At 40.5% G+C, this 22,300-nt stretch overlaps 1 protein-coding gene across 1 annotated transcript in view; it reads right to left on the bottom strand.

Moving 5' to 3' along the window:
* Window positions 1–22,300, bottom strand: part of ELMO1 (engulfment and cell motility 1) — a 588,614-nt gene that overhangs the window by 156,208 nt on the left and 410,106 nt on the right. Inside the window, 1 exon segment of the mRNA XM_017860159.1 lies at window positions 4,780–4,916. Coding sequence (XP_017715648.1) covers window positions 4,780–4,916 — 137 coding nt within the window.

Genomic DNA, 22,300 nt, shown 5'->3' with positions numbered 1-22,300 from the left:
TTTTTTTTTTTTTGAGACAGAGTCTCTCTCTGTCACCCAGGCTGGAGTGCAGTGGTGTGATCTTGGCTCACTGCAACCTCAAAGCACTTTTACACTAATTACTTCAATTTATTATCACCCCACCAAAAGAGAGGGTGATAGATCCTTTTAAAAACTATTATTATTTTTAGATTCTCAGACAGAACTCTGGAATAGCAGACTCAGGATGAAAACCTGGGTCACACAGGTCAACAAGCATCCTACTCCATCAATGCACGAAATTTATAGTAGCTTGTGATAAGTGTCAACATATTTCAATGATGTGGGGTCTATTAACATAAATCACCTTTAATGGTCAAATCTACCTTAATGAAAATACTCATTCATAGCTTTCCCCCTCCGATGATTTAATTAATCTATGGTGCGGTTGGCCAGTGGGATAACAGGGTTTTCAAAAGCCCGCAGGTGATTTCAACGTACAGTTAAAGGTGAGAAACAGTGCTACACACAGACATATATTTTAAAGTGTATACTCTCATTAGATTTTTTTTTTTACAGTGGAGTAGTTAGCCACACATGCTTTAAATGAGATTCCCATACCTAAAATATCCAAGTTACTTGTGTCCCCTTTCTTAACCCCGCTCAAAAATGAGGATTTCAATGAAATGATTATGGGGCTACTTGTGTGCTGAGGTATCCAGCTGCAGTTTAGCTCTTCTCTAATGCCCATAAAAATGAATAATGCATGCTCTAAAATATTGGTAATAAAAGACAAAAACATAGAACACAAACTCAATGGCCTGAATCAATGGATTATTCTGCAGAGTGCTATATTGAGAAACTGAAAGAAAGTACTTTTCAAAGCATAAATATTTTAATCACTCTCCAATTCTACTTCTCTTATATAAATAAAAAACATTCCATCTGCTGCTTCCCAAGCCCGGAAGAGCAGACGACAGCTGCTTTTCCAAACACCCTCTTCCAGCAGTGGCATTAACTACCAAGCACTAGATATCTATAAACTGGTGTCCCAAGCAAGGCGGCCTGCAGAAGCTATTCCTGCCTCTGATAGAATCCAGCGTAGTTTGTTGGGCAAATCAAAATTTTAAATTGAGGGGCACTGCTTCTCCAGTGAGGAGCTAAAGAAGGCAGATAGCTAAGTCCTGCTCACAGAGCCCTGGGTCTCAGGGTTGACAAATAAATCCACCTTCCACGCTCTGTTTCCAGTGGCAAGAGCCTGAGATGGTGTCCAAGAAAGTTGAAAAGAAATTATGTTTCATGTTGGGCTTTTTAAAGATATTTCTGAATTTGAATGTGGACAGTCAGGGAATAAGAAAAAAACATTAAATCCACCAGTAATTCACAACCCACATTTATTCCTAAATTCAATCTCCTCTGCTACCAAGTTAATAAAAGAAGAAAAGTGAACTGATTTAACTTTCAGCTCTTCTCTCTTCTCCAATTTATTATCAGGTAAAGCAGAACAGTGGCTGATAGATGGGCAGCAGGAAAAAATCAGAAAGGCAGTCTTCAAAATGAACTAGAGGCTGTCACACAGGGGCTTCCTTTTTAAAAAGGCTAGTGGAGGCAGAACAGGGCCATAAAAGAAAAGGGACATAATTATATCTGTATCTGAGTTGCCACTAGCAGAACTCTGTGACAGGTATTATGTCTACCAGCAAAAAGAAAAACAAATGAAAGGCTCGTCTGTCCATGTTTCATTAATTGAAACTGATCTACACATCTAAAAATCTAATATAGCTGCAAATCAAATACACACTGGAGTAGGCAGAATAACAGCTTCCCATTGGTGCCTGTGTTCCGATCCTCAGAACCTGCAAATACGTTACCTTCTGCAGCACAGGGGATTAGGGTTGCAGATAGAATTAAGGTTACTATCAGTCAACTTTAAGATGCGAAGATGATGCCGGATTATCCAGGTCACCCAATGTAATCACAAGGTCCTTAAAGGTTTGGAAGACCAAGGCAGAAGAGGGATCAGGGTGATGGGATGGCATGTGAGAAGGACTCAAGCTGTCCTTGCTGGCTTTGAAGATGGACAACAAAGACATAAGCCAAGGAATGCAGGTGACCACCAGAAAGTGAAAAAAGCAAGGAAACAAATTTTCTCCTAGAGCCTCTGGAAAGAAACAGCTCTGCTGCTGCCTTGATTTTAGCCCAGTGAAATCCATTGTTGACTTCTGAACTATGAACTGTAAGATAAATTTGCATTGTCTAAGCTACTAAATTTGTGGTAATTTGCTATATCAGCAACAGAAAAGTGATATACACACGATAGAAATGTAAATACCTGATACATTTTTCTGGTTACATAAGTACGGCATGCATAGTACTGAGAAAAAGGAAAAAAAAAAAAAGCAAACACAACAAAAGTATTTAATGTAGCAAATTAAAATTCCTTGTCCTTCCCATCCCTGATTTTCCTCTGATATCTGCTCTTGCCTGATGGCTATCTGGATGTGAGGCAGGACCCTCTGGCTCTCGGGCCTGGAGCTGTTTGTCCTCAGCCATAAACTGTCACCCCTACTTGGCAGTAGAGGTGTGACCCCCCAGCATTAATCTATGATCTGTAAACAACACAAAAAGATGGCATTAGAGCTACAGTAAGAAACTGCACCCAAAACCTGGCTCTTAGGTCTTACTGAAGAGATTTCACAGCTATATAGGCTAATTATGATAAAAGTTTCAGAGTGACACTCTGGGGGGTTTGCTGTCTCCTGCCAGGGCCCTGAACAGGCAAGATGTCTGCCACCAATCTGACCACATGGCCATAAGCCACAGGGACCCTAGAGCTATGGTCACCTCCCTCTACCAGCTGTGCCCACCTCCTCCAGCCTGGGGCCTCTGGCTTCCTTTGCTAACAAGGAACTCTTGGTGCTTCATGTTATAAACCATAACTTCTATAGGATTTAAGTGTCTGAATGCTCATCCCCAGAGTCTGTCCTCTGCAGAACTTTCATATTTTCTGCACAGCTTATCTGTGCCTAGATCAACAACAATATCTGAAACATTATTATTTTCAGATATTATTCTGCAAAAATGCAGAATTTATAATTCAGGAAAAGCAGGATAAATGAGATCTCTCAGAAAGCAGACATCTGATGCCCAAATCTGTAACAGCTGGTGAGGTCTCCATCTCCTGGAGGAACAGGTGTCCCCAGCTCGCAAAGCTGAGGACTGGATGGCTTTCACACAGCAGCACATGAAAGAGCTGAAATGATCCAGGGCAGAGTGGCCTTAGTCCCTTAGCCAATTTCAAAGACTACTGATTTAACTCTCTTTTTTTGGTTTGATTGAACAAAGGCCTCCCTGCTCTCCTTCCCTCTTTCCCAGGGATGATTTGCACCTGAATTGCAAAGTCTCTCATAATCAAGTGAAGTACATTTAAGAGGCCGCAGTTATAATCATAAAGAAATTAATGGGCTTCTTTTCTCCACTTTCCTTCTTGAAATGTGCCTGTCCTCCGGCATAGCTGCTCAGACACACAACGGCTCTGGATTGCAGCTTCTAGACCAATGCTCTCCACAGAAGGGCATTACTGGGGTCTATTTCAATGAATTCAATGGATGACCAAGATGCAAAGGACAGATCGTTGGGATGACAGAGATGATATGGCAGGTGAGAACACTGTGCTGAGGAAGAAAGTCAGATTAGGACCTGACTGAAGCTTGGGGTCCTTTTCCTGATTTTCTTTCTTTTCAATTGGTGTTGGTTCAAGATGCCACAAACCAGAAATATAGTGGGAAACAAGGATGAGATGTATATCCAGGGAGGAGGTGACAGGGAGGCAATAACTAACAAGTATATTAAGTGCAGGTGAAATTCAGATATTACGTTATGCAACAAGCACATGCCCATGAAAGCCCCACAGTATGACTGAGGCCTAGACCCTTCGACTCTTAGTCACAGCCCTTAGTGCTGGGTGAGTGGGCATGGGTGACGAACCCGACCACATTCAGAGTCATCTATAGCAGCAAATTGAAAGTACTAAAGGCTGCAATATGCCATTAGTTATTATTGCTAATCAGGCCTTTATCTAAGGACAAAGATTTTGCTTCTGTATGAAACCATGGATAGTGCTTCTGCTCTCTTTAAGTTGGTCAATGCCCTTCCCTCTGCTCGTTATTCACACACAAATGGAAATGTGAAAGTCACACTCTAGTGAGACATTATGATATAGAAAACCAAGGGACATCTCAGTTCAAAGGATCAAATGCTTACTGTAAACCAAGAAATGTTGCATATAACCTTAATGACTCAGTTCTTTGAAAGAGATCTTTCATTTTAATAAAAATTCTTTTGATACAGCACAGGGCAGATGATCACAACACATCCATAATCCACAAAGAAATCACTGGACTAGGTGCAGCAGTCTTCCTGATCTCATTTGCTGTGTACCAGTCTCCTGGACAGGTGGAGGGAAGGCCCCTTCCCCGGCAGATCTTGCAATATTGACAAGGCATCCCAAACTAATGCTCCGAAAGGAAACGTTCACCTTGATAATGTATCTCAAGAACAATTCTCTGCTGGTGACTCCGGCTTAGACAAAAGGAACAAAGCTGCTCCAAGCTTACCCCCAGAGGGATGAGGTCATCCCCAGCACAGAGATTCATGTCTACACAGGGATGTTTGTCTTTCTCTACTCTTGAAGCAACTGTCATTGCAATCTTCCTTATTTCCCCACCTTGCCAAATGCCTTCTGCACACAGACAAGGGACCATGCAGCAGGTCCCTTTGGCGTCACGGGAATCCCCTGCCTCTACCCGAGATCCACATTACCTTGTTGAAGTCTTCAGAAGTTGCCCTCATTTCCTTCCATGTCTTGTTCAGGAGCTGGATACAGATGCAGAAAAACTCCTCAAAGGATCTGTCGTGGGTGAAGAACATCGGGTGGAAGTCGTTGCAGGTCTCACTAGCTGGAGGAAACATGGAAAATAAGGGAAGAAGTTTTAAAACAGTGAAACGCGAGGACATAACCACAGGTAGGTGCCCCAAAGGGAGACAAGCGGAGATATATTTGGTTCAGGCAATAATGGTGAAAAAGCATTTCTGAAAAAGCAACCAAAGGATGGTTCCCATACAACTTGGAAGCTTAAGGTCAGATGGCCAGACCTAGCCTTAGGCACATATTTTGACTGACAACAGTCAGTCCCTAACCCATGCCAGGACATGGTCCCTTGGCTTTGCTCCAAAACTGCTGTGTTGATTATGAGCCCTATATCTGCTTTCTTGACCTTATACAGATTATTCAAACTGCCCTCTCAGGCACAGCTCCTCCATCACCCTCAATTTCCTCTTTCTTATCAGAATAACTGGCAGAAGATGGGTTTTCCTGAATACGCGATTAATTGCAACTTTGAAAATAGCATCCACGCTTATTTCTCCAGGGGGCTCTTTTCTCTCTTATGGCAGTAAGCAGGGGACATTTGAGATCATTAACCATCTGATGCCATTAACCATTTGTTTGACATTTCCAGGCACAGATGGCTGGAGGTCAAAGCAACCCGAATGGCTTTGAAGGCGGCAACGGGTCCAGTCCTGGGCAAAACCGGAAAGTCAGCCAAAATTGCCTTCAAGCCCCCACTGGAGAGCTTCCTTGGGTCAGACCTAGTGCTCTGAACACTGAACTTGAGGTCTGGTCCCTACTCTTCTCCTCCTCCTCCTCCTCAGACCAGCGCCCCAGCCCCTCCCATCATCCCATCAGTCAAGCTTACATTTTTATAGCCCTTCTGTACATTACACCTCATTTGATCTTTACAGTTCCTCTTACCACTCATGTCTTATGGATGAGGATATTGTGGAGCCCATGGAATTAGGGTTTGTGACCCCCAAAACCAATACCCTAAGGTTTTAAAAAAATAAATATATATGCTGTTACATACAGTGAAAGTCTTTCTATTTTATTTGGAATCCTTTTTTTTTTTTTAAATTTTACTTTAAGTTCTGGAATACAAGTAGAGAACGTGCAGGTTTGTTACATAGGTATACATGCAACATGGTGGTTTGCATGAGGACTGGATGACTTTCAGGCTTTCACACAGCAGCACATCAACCCATCATGTAGGTTTTAAGCCCTGCATGCACTATTTGTCCTAATGCTCTCTCTCCCTTAGCCCCCCAACCCCCAGCTAGCCCCAGTGTGTGTTGTTCCCCTCCCTGTGTTCATGTGTTCTCATTGTTTAACTCCCACTTATGAGTGAGAACATAAGGTGTTTCATTTGCTGTTGGAATATCTTTTAAGGTCGATTCATCCTCAAGGCTCAGAATGGTGGGGTTTCAGGCCCTGGAAGTCCAGGACAGGATGGAGGGAGGAGTGGGAGCAGACTTACAGCAGAGACCTTCTGTTCTCGGGGAGAGCCCTGGTGCCTGCCATGCAGATGAGCAGCGGATCTGCTTAGAATCCTATAGAGCAGACCCCCAGTGAACAAACCCTGATCAAGCCTCACGGAAACACACTCAAGGGTACCCGGTCACCAAGCTATTACACACCAACCTCTTCTCTCTTCGACCTTCATGAACACAGTGAATTTCAGACCTCTCAACAGTTTAAAACAACAGCAATGTGGTGTATATTTGCCCAGCTCACCACTTCTAAAGGGCACAACCTGATTTGAAGATATGGTAATGCTGTTTTCTTCCGAATAAAGTAAGGGCATGGGCCAGGAGCATGCATAGTCCTGCAGAAAGAGTCCAGGGGTTGGCGGACAGAAGATTTGGGTTCAAGAGCAGCCCAGGCCAATCAGGAGCAAGTCACTTCACCTTTCTAAGCCTCAATTTTCTTAATTAAAAAATGGAGGGCTGGGCACAGTGGCTCACACCTGTAATTCCAGCACTTTGGGAGGTCTAGGGGGGTGGATTATCTGAGGTCAGGAGTTTGAGAGACCAGCGTGGCCAACATGCTGAAATCCTGTCTCTACTAAAAATACAAAAATTAGCTGGGCATGGTGGCATGCGCCTGTAGTACCAGCTACTCTGGAGGCTGAGACAGGAGAATCGCTTGAATCCAGGAGGTGGAGGTTGCAATGAACCGAGATCACACCACTGCATTCCAGCCTGGGTGACAAAAGCGAAACTCCACCTCAAAAAAAAAAAAAGAGGAAATGAAATCGCCTCTGCCTTCTCCCTAGGCTTCAAAGCAGATCAAATAAGTCAACTGATGGGAAAGTGCTTTGGACAGGATAAAAGTTAACACCAATATGGAGGGAAGTGGTGGTGATGACAATAAATATTGCACCTGCCTACTGTTCCCAGAAACGTGAGCTTTTCTGTGATTTCTTTTCCCACTAATTCCTAGTCCAACCTGTTCACATTTCAGCAGTTAGAAGCAAGAACATATAAGTCATCCCACCCCAGCCTGTGTTATAGTCTAGCAGAGAGATGGCAAATGTGAAGTTCTGACCTGCGACACAAAGCTATTTAAGAAACTCAGAAGATCAACACTGGCAGCCTGTGCAGTTTTCTATCCTGGACAATGAGCGGTCGGTCTCACTTTCATAAGCACCAAAGCTAATGAAATTTACAAATCTTCAGCTGTACCTTAAAACACTGTTGCCATCTAAGAACTTGTTATTAATCCATATTATCACAGTATCATTTTTGGATCTAGTGTGATTATATGTCTACTTTATGCCCTAGTAAAAGTTTTTATGTGATCAGTGGAGCTAAGATAGCCAGACAAAACTGAGACTTGCAAGCCCTGCTCGTACTTGGGTAAAGAGGGAGGGAAGTGACATCATTAGTAATTAACTAAACAATTCGTTGGGTACATATGACATGCCAAAGGTTCTACAAGCACTATTCTTGCAACAACCCTCGAAGGTAGGCCTTATGGACATCCTCATTTTATATGTGAGAAAGGTAAAACTTGGATAAATAACACCTTCCATCATGAGCTTTTTTTAGTCGGCCCCAAATGAGCATCTGAAACCTACAGTCAGCTGATCCAGCAGCAGACTTCCTACCTTAGTTGACATCAAGAGCTCACTGCATTTCTTTGTGGTTGCTGCTTTGAAAATGAATTCCTCCACCCACTCTCTTAGGTCTCCCGTACTCCTCCTTCAACATAAACCCAGATCATGACCTGCAGTCCAATGTGGATCACAGCAAGTGCGTCGCCAGCACCTGCTGACTGAGAACACTCGGCCATGAGATAGCAGTACCAAGGCCAGCAGCCACGCACCGGGCACTGGATGACGGACTTCATGTCACTTATTATGTCAGGAACAAAAGGAAGATATTACTAACTTCTTTTTAAGATTATAAATAGGAGATTTAGAAAGGCTTGGAGACTTGTCCAAGGTCACATAGTTTGCAAGCAGTAGTGCTAGGATTCAAGGTCGAGTTGGCTCCAAAGTCCATCATTGTTCTGCTTCACTCGCTTTCCTCATTCTGTTTCTCAGTTAACCTGCCTCCAATGCACTTCTGCCAACACAAATCTGAAACAAGTGTTTTTCTATCCACAGAAAATATTTATGAAGTAAAATCTTACAAGAGGTGAAGCTTCATCTATGAATGCTTATGTATATTTACTGTGTGAGATTCCTCTGCTTTCCTCCTACTACTCGTGGCTTACGTGGAGTTAGGTTGGAATCACCAGGGTTCCACTCCCCTTCTGGACCTTACTCCTCCTTTCGTGGGTCTGGGCAAAGCTGCACTCTCGACAACTGTGTTGAGCAGCCAAGAAATCATCTACCTGGTTCCTAGCTTCTGCTGAACCAACTCTTTTTTCTTCCTCAAGGTATTTTATCTTTCTCAACTTCCATAACATATAAAGGTTTCCTCAGGTGCTCAGTCACTGAGGAAAAGTCACACTGGATGAATGCATTTGATTTATTTCAAGAAACTCACAAGTTGGGTTTCATGTTAATAGAACCTGAGTTTTGTTCATGACAACAATGTGCCCAGCTAAAAAAGTACAATTTGCAGCCTCCCTTGTGATTAAGAGTCATCATATGACCCAATCCCAAATAACAGGTAAGTTAAAACTGTTGGGTACAGTTCCCAGGAAAGACCTTTAAAAGGGGAAAGACTTGGTTGACTTGTGGCCTTTTGTCTCTGCCTCCCCACTTCAACTTCTTCATGTCTGGAACACAGGAGTGATGACTGGAGCTCCTGCAGCCATTTTGTCAGCATAAAAATGAGGGCTATACCCTAGACAGTTAGTAGGAGCTCCTGATGACACTGTGGAATCACCACAGCAAACTGGAATTGGAATTCTTTTGTACATAATTTTTTTGTACACAATTTGTTGGTATGTAATTCGCTTAAGCCATGTGAAATTACTAATATTAAAAAAAAAGCAAGCAAGTACATTGACAATACCATAAGAAAACATGTGCTCAAGATCACTGGAGGTCAGAGAAAACACAGGAATGAGGAGGCAGGATATTACAGCGGTGAGAGCGAGACAAACTTGCATTCAAATAATTAAATGTGATGCCCCTTAGCGTGCCATAAAACCTTAGACAAATAAATGCTCCCTGAACCTGTTTCCTCATCTGTGAAATATATAACCACAGAAAGTTTGTAAGCACCAAGTTAGATTGTGTACATAAAGTGTGTAGTAAAGTGCCTAGCACATGGCATAGGATTAGTAAACGGTGGCTATTAGTTACTATTTTTTTTTTTTTTTTTGAGACAGACTTTTGCTCCTGTTGCCCAGGCTGGAGTGCAATGGTGTGATCTCAACTCACTGCGACATCTGCCTCCCAGGTTCAAGCGCTTATCCCGCCTCAGCCTCCTGAGTAGCTGGGATTACAGGCGTGTCCCACCACACCTGGCTAATTTTGTATTTTTAGTAGAGACGGGGTTTCTCCACATTGGTCAGGCAGGTCTTGAACTCCTGACCTCAGGTGATCTGCCCACCTTGGCCTCCCAAAGTGCTGGGATTACAGGCGTGAACCACGGTGCCTGGCCTAGTTACTATTTTTAATCAAGCACCTGGCATAGGTTTAGTAAATGGTGGTTATTAGTTACTATTTTTTTTTTCTTTTTTGAGATGAAATCTTGCTCTGTCACCCAGGCTGGGGTGCAAAGGTGCAATCGTGGCTCACTGCAACCTCTTCCTCCAGGGTTCAAGTGATTCTCCTGTCTCCTCCTGAATAGCTGGGGCTACAGGTGCAGAACCCCATGCCCGGCTAATTTTTGTGTTTTTAGTAGAGACAGGGTGTTGCCATGTTGGCCAGGCTGGTCTCCAACTCCTGACCTCAGGTGATCTGCCTGCCTTGACCTTGCAAAGTGCTAAGATTACAGGCATGAGCCACCATGCACAGCTAGTTACTATTTTTAATCAAGTACATGGCATAGGCTTAGTAAATCGTGGCTATTAGTTACTATTTTTAATCATCATCCCCAGCACATTATATAGTTTCTTAAAGACTCCAACAATTCTAGGAGATGAGGAAGGAAAGAGGAATCTGGTGAACGGCGTTTAGGGTCCCGTAGGTAAGGAGGGGGTAGAGTCAACCAATCATTCTTGATGATTATGTCAAAAACCTACTGAAGTATTCAGACTCCAAAGCTGAAATTTCACATGAAGAGGTAACTATGTGCGGGGTAATCTTTTAAGGACTTTTGTCTGAACTCTCTGAATGTGTAATAATGATAAAGGTACTATTATTATCATCCCTGTTTCACAGATGAGAAAACTGAGGAGCTGTGAAGATGAGTAACCAGCAGCGACAGTGCCAGAAATCAAATCCAGCATTCTATCTCCAGCACTGGTGTTTCTGACCTCCATATGAAGGGGTTGGCCTGCCATCATTCTAAGATTTTTGAAGACTCCTCCTTTGCAGGGAGATACAGGCAAATAACAAAGTAAGAACAACTTGGTCCTCGACTGGTAACAAAAGAAACAGTGAAAAGCTTTTTGTGTATGTGGATACAAGCTTCATCAGTTCGCTGTGAGGATCAAATGGGAACAGTGACTAAGACAGCAAGTTCAGTGCAAGTGTGGGCCAACGGGGTGGCCATTGTTCACCATTTATCAAGTGGAGCCTCTCCCAGGCTACACATTTCTACACGTGAGCTTGTCACCTTGCAGAGGCAGCCCCAGTCTAAGAATAGAGTTCTTAGGTTTAAATAAACAAACAAAAACAGGAAGGGTGAGGTTTATTACTGTTTTTAAAGGAAAATAGCACTTACTGAGAAAAAAAATTAGCAGACAATATTTTATAAATGAAATTTAGAGAGACACTTTCAATGAGACAAAATAGTAAGATGTTTAAAACAAAATTGTTTTAATGACACTATTTTTAACACAATGAGATTTACTTTATTTAAAATCCAAACAATGGTTTTTTAAGTCTGGCAATTTAGATATTTTCAGGACTGAAGGGTACAACAGATTCTATTAATTTGCGATATCTCATCAAATACAAGCAAGCCAGTCTTTGAAAGCAGCTATAACCTGAACATACATGTTTTAAAATAAAATAAGAATGCTGTACATTTATGTACCACTTTGCCTGTCAAAGTAGATGTATTCCTATTTTGCACTGGGTAATGTGTGGTGAGGCAGGTAGTCACTGGCTCTCAGAGAACAAGGATTACTGCAGTGTAGCAAACAAGCAATGAAAAATGAGTGCAGGGAATGGTTCTAGAGCTGACCATAACCTTGCAAAGGTCACTGCAGCTCCCTGGGCTCCAGATTTCCTACCTGTAAATGAGTTGGGCTAACTGATTTGTAAGGCTCTTGCCAAGTCCAAAATTACAGCAGTCTCCATACACGTATACACCAGATAATGTATCTTCAACTCCCCAAAGCCCATCCAAAATTGTAGAATTTAGAGAGTCTGCCTGCACTGAACTTTAGTTCCTAAACTACTATTTCCTTTATTGACAGGATGACTACACATTTAATTTAGAGTGTAAAGACATTAGAGTGGTATTTGATAGGTTTAGCAAATGTTTGATGAGCAAGGATATATTCTTTCTTTCATAAGAAAATTGTCAATTGTTTTTACACTTTCTCAACTTGTTAATCGTACCTAATGCAGACCATTTCATAAGGAAATTACTTGACTAATGATAGAATGACAAGATCACAGGAAAATGCATACCATTTTTGTTCTCACAGAAATTTTCTAAAGACAAATACACATTTTCAGATGCTGAAAAGCTCTGTTTATCCTTTCTATGACCTTGGTGAGGCTAAGAGAGACTCTGAACCCATTCACAAATAACAGAGATTTGGGAAGCAGTGGGCAAGTATGAATATTTTTTACCATGACTTCATGAGCTATTGCAACAGACTTTGGAAATGGTGCACTTTGAAAAAGACACACGCACTGGTCTAACACAATGGACATTTTGTTGTAAAATTATGAATTACAGGAAAAAGGGAATACATCATACACACACAAAGGCATTTAACATAGAAAAACTGCTAGAGCAGTCATTAAAATCTGCCTGGTGATCCACAGCACAGAAACTTACAGTAGAACTATTTGTGGTTCTGTGGTCAGTCTGGATAATATATTTATGAATTCTCTGATGCAGATGTATATTTATACACTTGTATAAAAATAATCTTACCCTACTTAGAAAACTTTGAGTTTTCTATTTTTAAACCTGGTATTCCTTAACGGTTTGATTTTGGAAGGTGGTACTGCGTGGGGAGATGCTAAAAGTTCAGAACCTTTTGTAGGTGGGAGAGGTGAAAAGAGGAGAGTGGGGTCAAGAACTTGAAGTTCCTTCACTGCCTATGAGTTCAGCCTAGATAGAAGCTACCACCCCTGCTATTTCAGGACAGGGGATCAGAGGCTTTAAACTTTCACGGCTCTTCTCAGCTCCTGAAGTCTGGTTTAATAGAACTCTGGATAGTCTTTTGTATCCTCAGCCATCCTAAAAATAGTATAAAATTTATACTAAAAAATAGTATGAAATTTATCCAATGCTTCATTGTTCACCTTCCCTTGGGCCTTTTTTTGAGGACATGGAGAGAGGAAAAAAAATACCGACTAGTGTTAAGGCTGAAAATCAGACTCATAGCACCAAAAGACAGCCAATTCAGCAAAAGTAATCAGAGGCCACATCCCAGGCACACAGGGTGTGTTAATAAAAGAGCAGAGCTTCTGCAGCCAGGTTGGCTTGCATGCAAATGTTGACGTCACTACTTAATAGCAATGTGACCTTGATCACCTTAAAATTCCTCCAGGCCTCTATCTCCCCATCAAAAAATAAAAAAAGGAAAAACCAATGGCATCTATCTTATCAGGTTGCTGTTAAGATTAAATGTAGAGTGATTCATATATTAACTGAGATAAAATTAGCACTCGATACATGTCAATTGTTAGTAGTTTTAATAACAAAGTAATCATTACCGTACCTAGCTAAAATGCCAAATTTGGAAAACTTTTGGGACCATATATAAAGACTTGTAAAATGACAGCAATGAAGACAGTGTGATATTGGTGTATGGATGGAAAAACAACAATGGAACAGAATAGGGAGTCCAGAGACCCATATATACAGTCACTGGATTTATGACAGAAATGACACTGCAGTGGAAAGGAATTTCAATTTGTTGAACTGGGCCAGTTGTATATGCATCTGGAAGAAATGAATTATGACTCCCTACCTCATACCATCTGCAAAGATCAATTCTGCATGAATTATAGATCTCAATGCAAAAGGAAAAACAACAAAGTTGTTTTCATATAACATAGGAATATATTCATGATTTTAAGGTGGGCAAAAGTTTCTTAAACAAAACAGAAATATCATTAATCATAAGAAAACAGTTTGATTCTATTATATTAAACTCAAGAACTTGTCAAAATATACAATAAAAATGGCAAATTTAGAATAGAGAAAAAACTTTAACATTATCTAATAAAGAACTGGTATCTATGACACATAACTACTCCTATAAGCTATAAGTCACTAAGAAAAAGACTGACAACCCAGTAGAAGAATGGGCAAAATGTAAATGGGCACTTCACAAACTAGGATGTCTATGTGGCCAACGAACACATGAAAAGGGGCTAAGCTTTTTAAGTCACAGAAAAAAATATGCAGCTTTAAACAACAATGAGCTACTTTCATACGTCCACCATAAGGGCTAAAATAAAAGATGGAAAACAGTAAGTGTTGATAAGAATGTGGAACAAATGGAATCCACTGTTGATGGGCGTGTAAAATTGTTCAACCACTTTGTTAAACAGTTTAGCAGTATTTACTAAAGCTAAAATATTCTTACTTTATAATACAGCAAGTCTAGCCAAAGATATAAACCCGACAGAAATGCATACATATGCATTCCAAGAGAAATGTATATGAATGTTCACAGCCGCACTATTTGTTAGAGCCAAAAACTTGAAACAATCTAAATGTCCATCCAGCAGATTGGATAAATAAATTATGATTTATTCATACAGCAGCGTACTTACCACAAAGAAATTATTTTTAAAAATGCTACACACAATATGAATGCATTCAAATTAACTTTCACAATAACATGAATGAACTGAAAGAAACATAATGTGGAGCAAGAAGAGCCCCACACTAAAGAGACCATAGGATATGATTCTATTTATTTAAAGGTCAAAACAGGCGAAATTCATTGATGATAATGGAAACAGGGTATTGTTCTTTCGGAAGTGAGAAGAAACTGAGACTGAGAGGATGGCCCAAGAGGGCCTCTGAGTGTTGTTTAATACCTTTTCTTAATCTAGATAGTAGTTACATGGGCAGTTGGTGGTTTGAAAATTCATTGAGCTGTGTGTGCTCTTTGGATTTGAACACCTCTATGTAAGTTACACTTTTATGAAAAGTTAACTTAAAAAGGTGGAATATGAGCTCTCTAGGAGCAGATATCCTGTCTATCCAGCAGGCAGGATAAAACTGTAACATTTCAAAAATATGATTTCAGTGGGCTTTTCAGAATGAGTGTTGTGTATATTCTGGTCCATCCATCCATCTAACTAGCAAGGTGGTTACGAGCATGGCCCTGGAGCCAGTCTGTCTGAGTTTGGATCCTGGCTCTGCCACTTATTATCTGTGTGACCTTGAGCTCATGAGCAAGGAGAGATGGGTAAAAGCCAAGGCTGAAGAAACCGGCAGACGTCGGTTCGCACAACGCTTTGTAGACCGCATTAGGGAGATGAACTTACTCCACCTGCAATGGGAAGCGATTAAAGGGGTTTAAATAGGAGTGTGAAAAAGTGACAACTTTCCATCTCTTTTTTTTACTCTTATTTTGGTCTCTGTTTAATGAAATTAAAATTCAGGTGATTTGAGGATTCTTGTTATTCTGGAATCCAGTGAACTGATATTTCAGCATATTAAGGATGAGTGATGAACCAGGTAAATACCTTAAGCACAAAATGGTTAGGAGTGTCATTCTGGAGGTAGGACTGCTGCTAGAATTCTCCCTCTGCCACTTAACTGTGTGATCCCAACCAAGTCTGTTCATGTCCCTCAGTCTCTTTTACTATGATGAGAATAACAAAAACTCATATCTTGTAGAACTGACTGAAGATATAGTAGAAAGATTCCCATAAAATGCTTAGTTCAGCACCTGACATTTGGTAAGCACTTCATAAATATTAGTCATAAAATGTTACGCACAATAAAAATATGATTTTTTTTTCAAAAAAGTCCTTGCTTTAAGGTTTAACTTGTGGTGAAATCTTATTTACTTAGCTTCGCATTAGAAAGGTACCCTAATCTCCTAGAAAGTTATAGAGCAGCATTCCCAAGGTCATCTTCTGAGATGTTGAACTGAAAGGCGAAATATGCAGAAATTCCAGCAAATTAAGATTTCTGGTAAGTGCATACTAAGTAGCCCCTGGGAATTTGCTTATAATTGAAAAATGGTCTTGCTGATAGGCTCTGTGTTTGCTCTTTTCCTTTGTCCTCCAGTTGAAAACAATCAAGACGTGCACAGAAACAAAACCTGGATCATTTACCCTTCATCTGTTGGCAAAATAATCATTTCTGGAGCTGCTTTTAGGTCTAAGAAATGCACTTTCTTGGCCCAAAGAGAAAAAATAACAGTAAAAAACAACGAAAAAAATTTTTGGAGAGGAGTATCAAGTTTGTGGTGTGAATTAGCAATACAAAACTGAGTATGAAACACACTTATCTTGCTAAATACATTTTACTTACCTTCTGGGAGTGGTGTTGATGGAGCATAGGGAGATGTGGCTAACTCTATGCATCAATCTGACTGGGCCAAAGGGTGCCCAGATTAAACATTATTTCTGAGTGTGTGTGTGAGGGTATTTCCAGTAGAGATTAACATCTGAATAAGTGGACTCAATGAAGTAGATAGCTCTCCCCAAGATGGGTGGGTAACACCCAATCCCTTGAGGGTCTGAATAGAACAAAAAGGTGGAGGAAAGAGGAACTTAGCCCTTTTTCTTGCCTCTCTGCTCGAGCTGGGACATCTCATCTCATTTTTCCCTGTCTGTGGACTGGGGGTTATATGATCAGTTCCCCTGGTTCTCAAGCCGTTGGACTTGGACTGAATTACACCACCAGCTCTTCTGGGTCTGCAGCTTTCAGATGGCAGATTGTAGGATTTCTCAGCCTCCATAATTATATGAGATTATTCCTCATAATAAATCTCATATATATATATACACTTACATACATATATATCATATATATTCTATATATACATGAGATTTATAAGGAATTCTCTCTTTCGCTGTCTCTCCAAATATATATATATACATATAAAATATGAGCTATCTATTTTTTCTATTGGTTCTGTTTCTCTGGAGAACCCTAATACAAGAAGGGAGAGCAGAAGATGGAGAGGAAAATTCTAGTTGTGTGGTAAACAGTTCAAGGCAGGGCAAAGGAAAATATATTCAAGTGATTTCTGTATACCCTTGTTAAAACTTTCTTTATGAGGAAAATTATTCAGAGAAGTGGCACATTAAGAGACTGTCATACGGCAAATTTACTGTGGATATAAGTAATTGCCTGTCCAACCATGTGAGATGGGCACCTGAGGATTATGTTGGGATACAGGCAGATTAATGAGCAGCTGGGATGTCCCTCACTGAAGACCCATTAAGAACTGTGTCTGTCTTGCAGAGCCATGGTGTGACTTTAGATTATACCTTAACCTGGGGCTCAGAGCATTAGCCAGGTCTAAGGAGCTGGCAAATGGGCTAAAAATAAGCAATTCTGTATTGGATAAATGTGAATTTAAGGATAAATGCCAAGGATTGCTCATTGCACAGGTTCTTTCTTGTCTGTGGTGCTCAGTAACTGACTCCCCTTCAAAAGTCATTACCTTGTAGTGATCACCTGTAGTGTTAGGGAAAAAATGCAAATGCTTTACAAGGAATTCAACACTCATCTAAACTTGAGCCAACTCCACTACTTCTTGCTTTTCTCTGATCTATGAATGCACCCTAAATTCAACCATAATTTATACTTCTGTCAAACAAACCACCCCTGATTGCATTTCCACATGCTTAGCTCATGGTTTTCCCTCTACTTGGAGCCCACTGAGTCAACCTCCAAAGCCCAGACCTCTGCTAATGGTACTTCACTTCTAAAGCTCTGTCCCACTTCTTGATGCTTCTGTAGATCTTTCGTTTCCTCCTTCCATTTGGATTCCCACTCCTGATTAGAAGCCTAGGGAAAGTGCGGAGGCTGACTTCATCATGTCTGCACCCTTCATGGCTCTCATATGGTCAGCCTTCCAGAAACACGTGACTGTACTCCCTTCCTTGGTTTCCTGCCTCCTCATGCCTCCAGCTACATGCTTTTCTTCTACGTGGCTTTCATTATGTTCCACTTCATGCACAGATCGTGGAGTATCCCCTAACGTACATCACAGCCCTCCTGCAGTGGGGCCAGCACAGACACACAGCGCTCTGGAAGGCTCCCCACAAGCTCCACCCACTGCCTTAAAATAGTCCATCCTTCAAAATGACCCATTCTTCCTCCCTCTCTCCTCCAACTTTCTGAAACTGAGTGTAGATGTTCTCTTAAAAGAGAACAATGAATAACATCACAAAGAAGCAAACTCATTGCACAAATTCAACAGAAAACAAAAGCAAATCTGATTATGTTTTTAAAGTACAGAGACATAGCCCTCCTCTGTACAACTGCCAACACCTAGTCCCCAGGAAGGGGATTCTCTTTACCATGCACCACCTGCCCCATTTACAGGAACCTACTTTGAGCAGGAGTAATGGGCTTAGTGCTCATCTCAGCCTCTGTCAGGATGAACATGTCACCTCAAGGACTGCATAACATTGTCAACTATGTATTAATCCTGGACAAAGGCATTAAGGGAGATGCAGGGGATATTAAGGGAATGATCCATTGACAATCATGCTTTGGTCAATGTGAGATTTGAAAGGATAGAGATGCATACTAATAAACAAAAATAGAGTTAAATCTTTTAATATTTTTGCGTGTATACTGTTTGGTTCAGTGTCTTAAACAAGTGAGTGTGGCAAGGACCATAGCTCTTTGCTACTCAAGCTCGTGTGGGAAAGGTCATGAGTGGAACACAGAGAGGCGCTCTTAGCACATAAACGCAACCCCAGACCCCAAGAAGCATATCCTCAAGCACTGTGATAACTGTTCAGGAAAAGGTCAAGTTTCACACAGCCACTTAACTGAGATTTACAAAAAAAGGGAATGCTAAAGGATAAAGCATTAAATATCAAACCAGTAACGGCTGGCTGGAAAACTTGAAAAGGACATAATCTGAATAACATGACACTTGGGGGATCTGCTTCAGCAAATTAGGAGAGCCGCCTAGAAAGGTGAGTTGTTTATCTTAGAATATTGCAATGACCATACACCGGGAACTATTTTTTTTTTTTTAAAACAAGTATTTTCTCATTTAATCTTCATAACAATATCACAAAGTTAGTGCAGCTATTATCATCCCCATTGTACAGATGTGAAAACAGAGGCAGAGGAGTGAAGGAGCTTGCCCAGACTCACAGAACTAACAAGAGGGAGAGCCAGGGTTTAACAACAGTTTTAGTACAGAATTCCTGGTACTTTGCTGCTCACTGGAGAAGAATTTCCTTTCATGGAAAAAGCAGAAAGTTACTACTTTCTAGAAAGCTTACTTGCCGTGATTTTAAAATAGTTGATTCCACTTCTTTTTTTCTCTGATCTTCCATTTTATGGAGACCTGATCTTGTCAACTATCTAATTTTTGGACATGCAATCCTTACAGTTGATAAAACAGCACAGAATTTTCCAGTTTATCCATGGCAAACATGTATTCCCACAGAAATGTTATTGTTTTAATATTACTGGGAGGAAAAGTAGACAATTCACAGACTTTTCATTTCAAGGACTACTTATTTGTTTATTGGTTTTATAAATCTTGCTCTTTTTTTTTAAAAAAAAAAATTCTTTTCTTGAGAGAAAGTCTTGTGGTCTTGCTAGGATGGAGAGCAGTGGCATGATCACAGCTCACTGCATCCTTGAACTCCTGGGCTCAAGCAACCCTCCCACCTCAGCCTCCCAAGTACCTAGGACTGTAAGCACATGCCACTACACCTAGCCAGTTCTTTATTTTTTGTAGAGAAAAAGTCTTGCTGTGTTGCCCAGGCTATAAATTCTGATTTCAGTACACAAGATACCAAATGCATCTCCTTTAATACAAGGCCAATATCCTGAAAGATTAAGAAATTCAAGCTAATCAGACCAATTTATTTCTTGCCATGCATTTATATAGTGTTTAATATATAACAGCCACTGTTCTCAGTATTTTACAATTATCAAGTTATTTAGTTCTCCTATGACCCCCCATAAGACAGGTTGGGTCTTATTTCCATTTCATAGGTGAGAAAAATGAGGCACAGAGAGGCTAAGTGACTTGCTCGAGTCACACAGCCAGAGAGAGGCAGAGCCAGATGTACGTGCACGAGGCAAGCGGCTTTCACAGGTTGTGATCTTAAGCAGATCTGTGTATAACCAGTGCACTCAGAGGTCTCCTTGGCCCAGAAGCTAAATAAATACATAATTGCTGCCATTATGCAGTAGGAGACGTGAATTCGCCCACAGTTCACATAAAAAGACCACAGGCCTCTTTGATCCTGACTGATCACATACATATCAAAGATTCCCCCAGGTGTCTAGATTTTAGAATCTCTCATCAGTAAGTAGTCAAATTATATCAGTTTGACTCATTACAAACAATTCCATGCACACTGATTTCTTAAAAAAAAAAAAAAAAAAAAACAACCACAAAGATTACGTAAGCTGGATTTCTCTATTTCACAGAAAGCGCCTCAAAACCAAACCAAAACAACCAAACACAACAGATGTTAGTGTTTTGGTGGTATTTTGGGAAATAAATTTGAGTATAATACAGCATACTCACTAGGGTGTGCTCTCAGAATGTATTGCACTGTCTTGAATGTACAGACATCCTGGAAGGGAATCTGGTTTTGCAGTTAATAAAAATTATTTGCACCATAAAAATGCCCTAATAAAATTAGGTTTAAACTCTTGTTATTGGTATAAGGAGTCTACTTTTTCATTCTCCACATCATTGTAAGCTAATTGGTATTCCTATGAATAAAACATTATTTTTTTTATTCCTGGGCCACTGGGATGGAGGCACGTATAGATTCTGCCTTAGAAATCTGTGTTTGTGAAGAATTAGAGTCTTAAATTAATGGGTGAAGATCTTTTTTAAAACCTTAGTTTCCTCCTAAGTTGTTTGTAATACTGGATGTCTGCTACTTTTTTTTTCAATCTTACTGACTTATAATGATAATCAACCCCCGAAGGTTCTATAAGATCCCTGCAAGTCTTTTCAGGTGGCTGTAATCCAATCACAGACATTGCCTCCAGGAGAATTTGCCCTAAATGAAATTCAGTGAGGGCTACTTTCCTCTCCAACTTCTTGGCCGCCATCTTTCTCTCTCTTTCTTTTTAAGAATCTTCACTAAGTAGAGACCATTTTAGATAAGAACACAACTTAATGAAAACCTAAGGATGAGACTACACATAAGATGCTTTTAAAGGAAGAAAAATACTGATGAAATTGTTCAGAACTTCCTTCTATATGAAATAAGAGTTGATACTCTCAGGCGTTTTTGTTCCCATTCCTTGCAGATATTTTATTTTATTTCTTAGTCATTCGATTTTGTTACTAATATTTGAAACTGTTTTTTTCTCTCCCCTGACAAATGCATTCTGAAACTTACATTTTATAAACACTTGCCAATTCTCTAAAACCAGAGAGCATTTTTACTATTCTATTCTCCAACACATAGAAGTGACCCAGGACATCTTATATGGTTAATACAAGGTACAATAAGATACCCAATATGACAACATGGTTCTTAGTAAGAAAGACATCTATCGAGTATGTGTATATATTCACGCGGGTTCTTTATGAATGGCTTCAAAATTATTTGATAGTCATTAGGACCTCACAGGGGAAAAAAGCATCAGCTCACTAATACTGGAGAAGAGATATTTAGATAATTGTTCTTCTTCCCAATCTCATTGCTCTTTCTTGTCTCCTTCACAGATTTGTTTTTTGTTTTTGTTTGTTTTCCTTACGCCCAAAGTTCTTTTCTCACCATTCTTTTCTTCTCACTCTTCACTCTTGCCGAAGGAGGACTAAGCTGGTCCTGAAGCTTCTATGTTCATAGATGCCAAATCTCTACTTTGAACCAAGATAGTTTCCTGAGCTCCGGACAACGCCTTAATGGACACGCCCATCTTAGCCATCTCTTAGCCACCTCAAAGTCAAAATTAACAAAACATTAACTCCTAATCTTTATGGCTTATCCAAACTTACTAGGTTCTCCATCTCAGCTATTTCCACTCAGTTGGCCAGGTTAGCCTTGACTCCTCTCTCAATCACCATCTCACAAGTATATTACATTTACTCCTTTCCTTTCCCACTCCACTGACCTTGGTTCAGGTGCTCATCACTGCTCTTCTGGATTAAGACAAAAGGCTACAATGGTCTCCCAGCCTCGGGACAGAACCATTTCCCTCACTGTCTTCCATGAGGAGCTCGTAAAAACCTAACTACAGCCACATTTATAGCCTCTGCTTAAAATCCTTCAGACAAAGTAATGCCTCTTCACAACTGACTAGCCCTGAATGAGATGGTTTCTGGGACAGCTTGAAAAAATGTTTCCAGAATGCATTTGCCAGGGGAAAAGATGAAAACAACTGCAAAATTTTGAGAAAATAAGAGAATAACCAAAAACATAAAATAAACTGTTTGGAAGACTTCTAGACTTAATACACGCTCTGCCTTAATCACCCTTCCTCATCTCAGTCCACTCCTCAGTGGTGACTCCTGCAGGTCTTTCAGAATCCAGAGCAGTTG

The sequence above is a fragment of the Rhinopithecus bieti genome, unplaced genomic scaffold (assembly GCF_001698545.2).
Source record: "Rhinopithecus bieti isolate Rb0 unplaced genomic scaffold, ASM169854v2 scaffold_51732, whole genome shotgun sequence".
Taxonomy (NCBI): domain Eukaryota; kingdom Metazoa; phylum Chordata; class Mammalia; order Primates; family Cercopithecidae; genus Rhinopithecus; species Rhinopithecus bieti.
The sequence above is the reverse complement of the archived record's forward strand: the minus strand, read 5'-3'. Positions and strand labels throughout refer to the sequence as shown.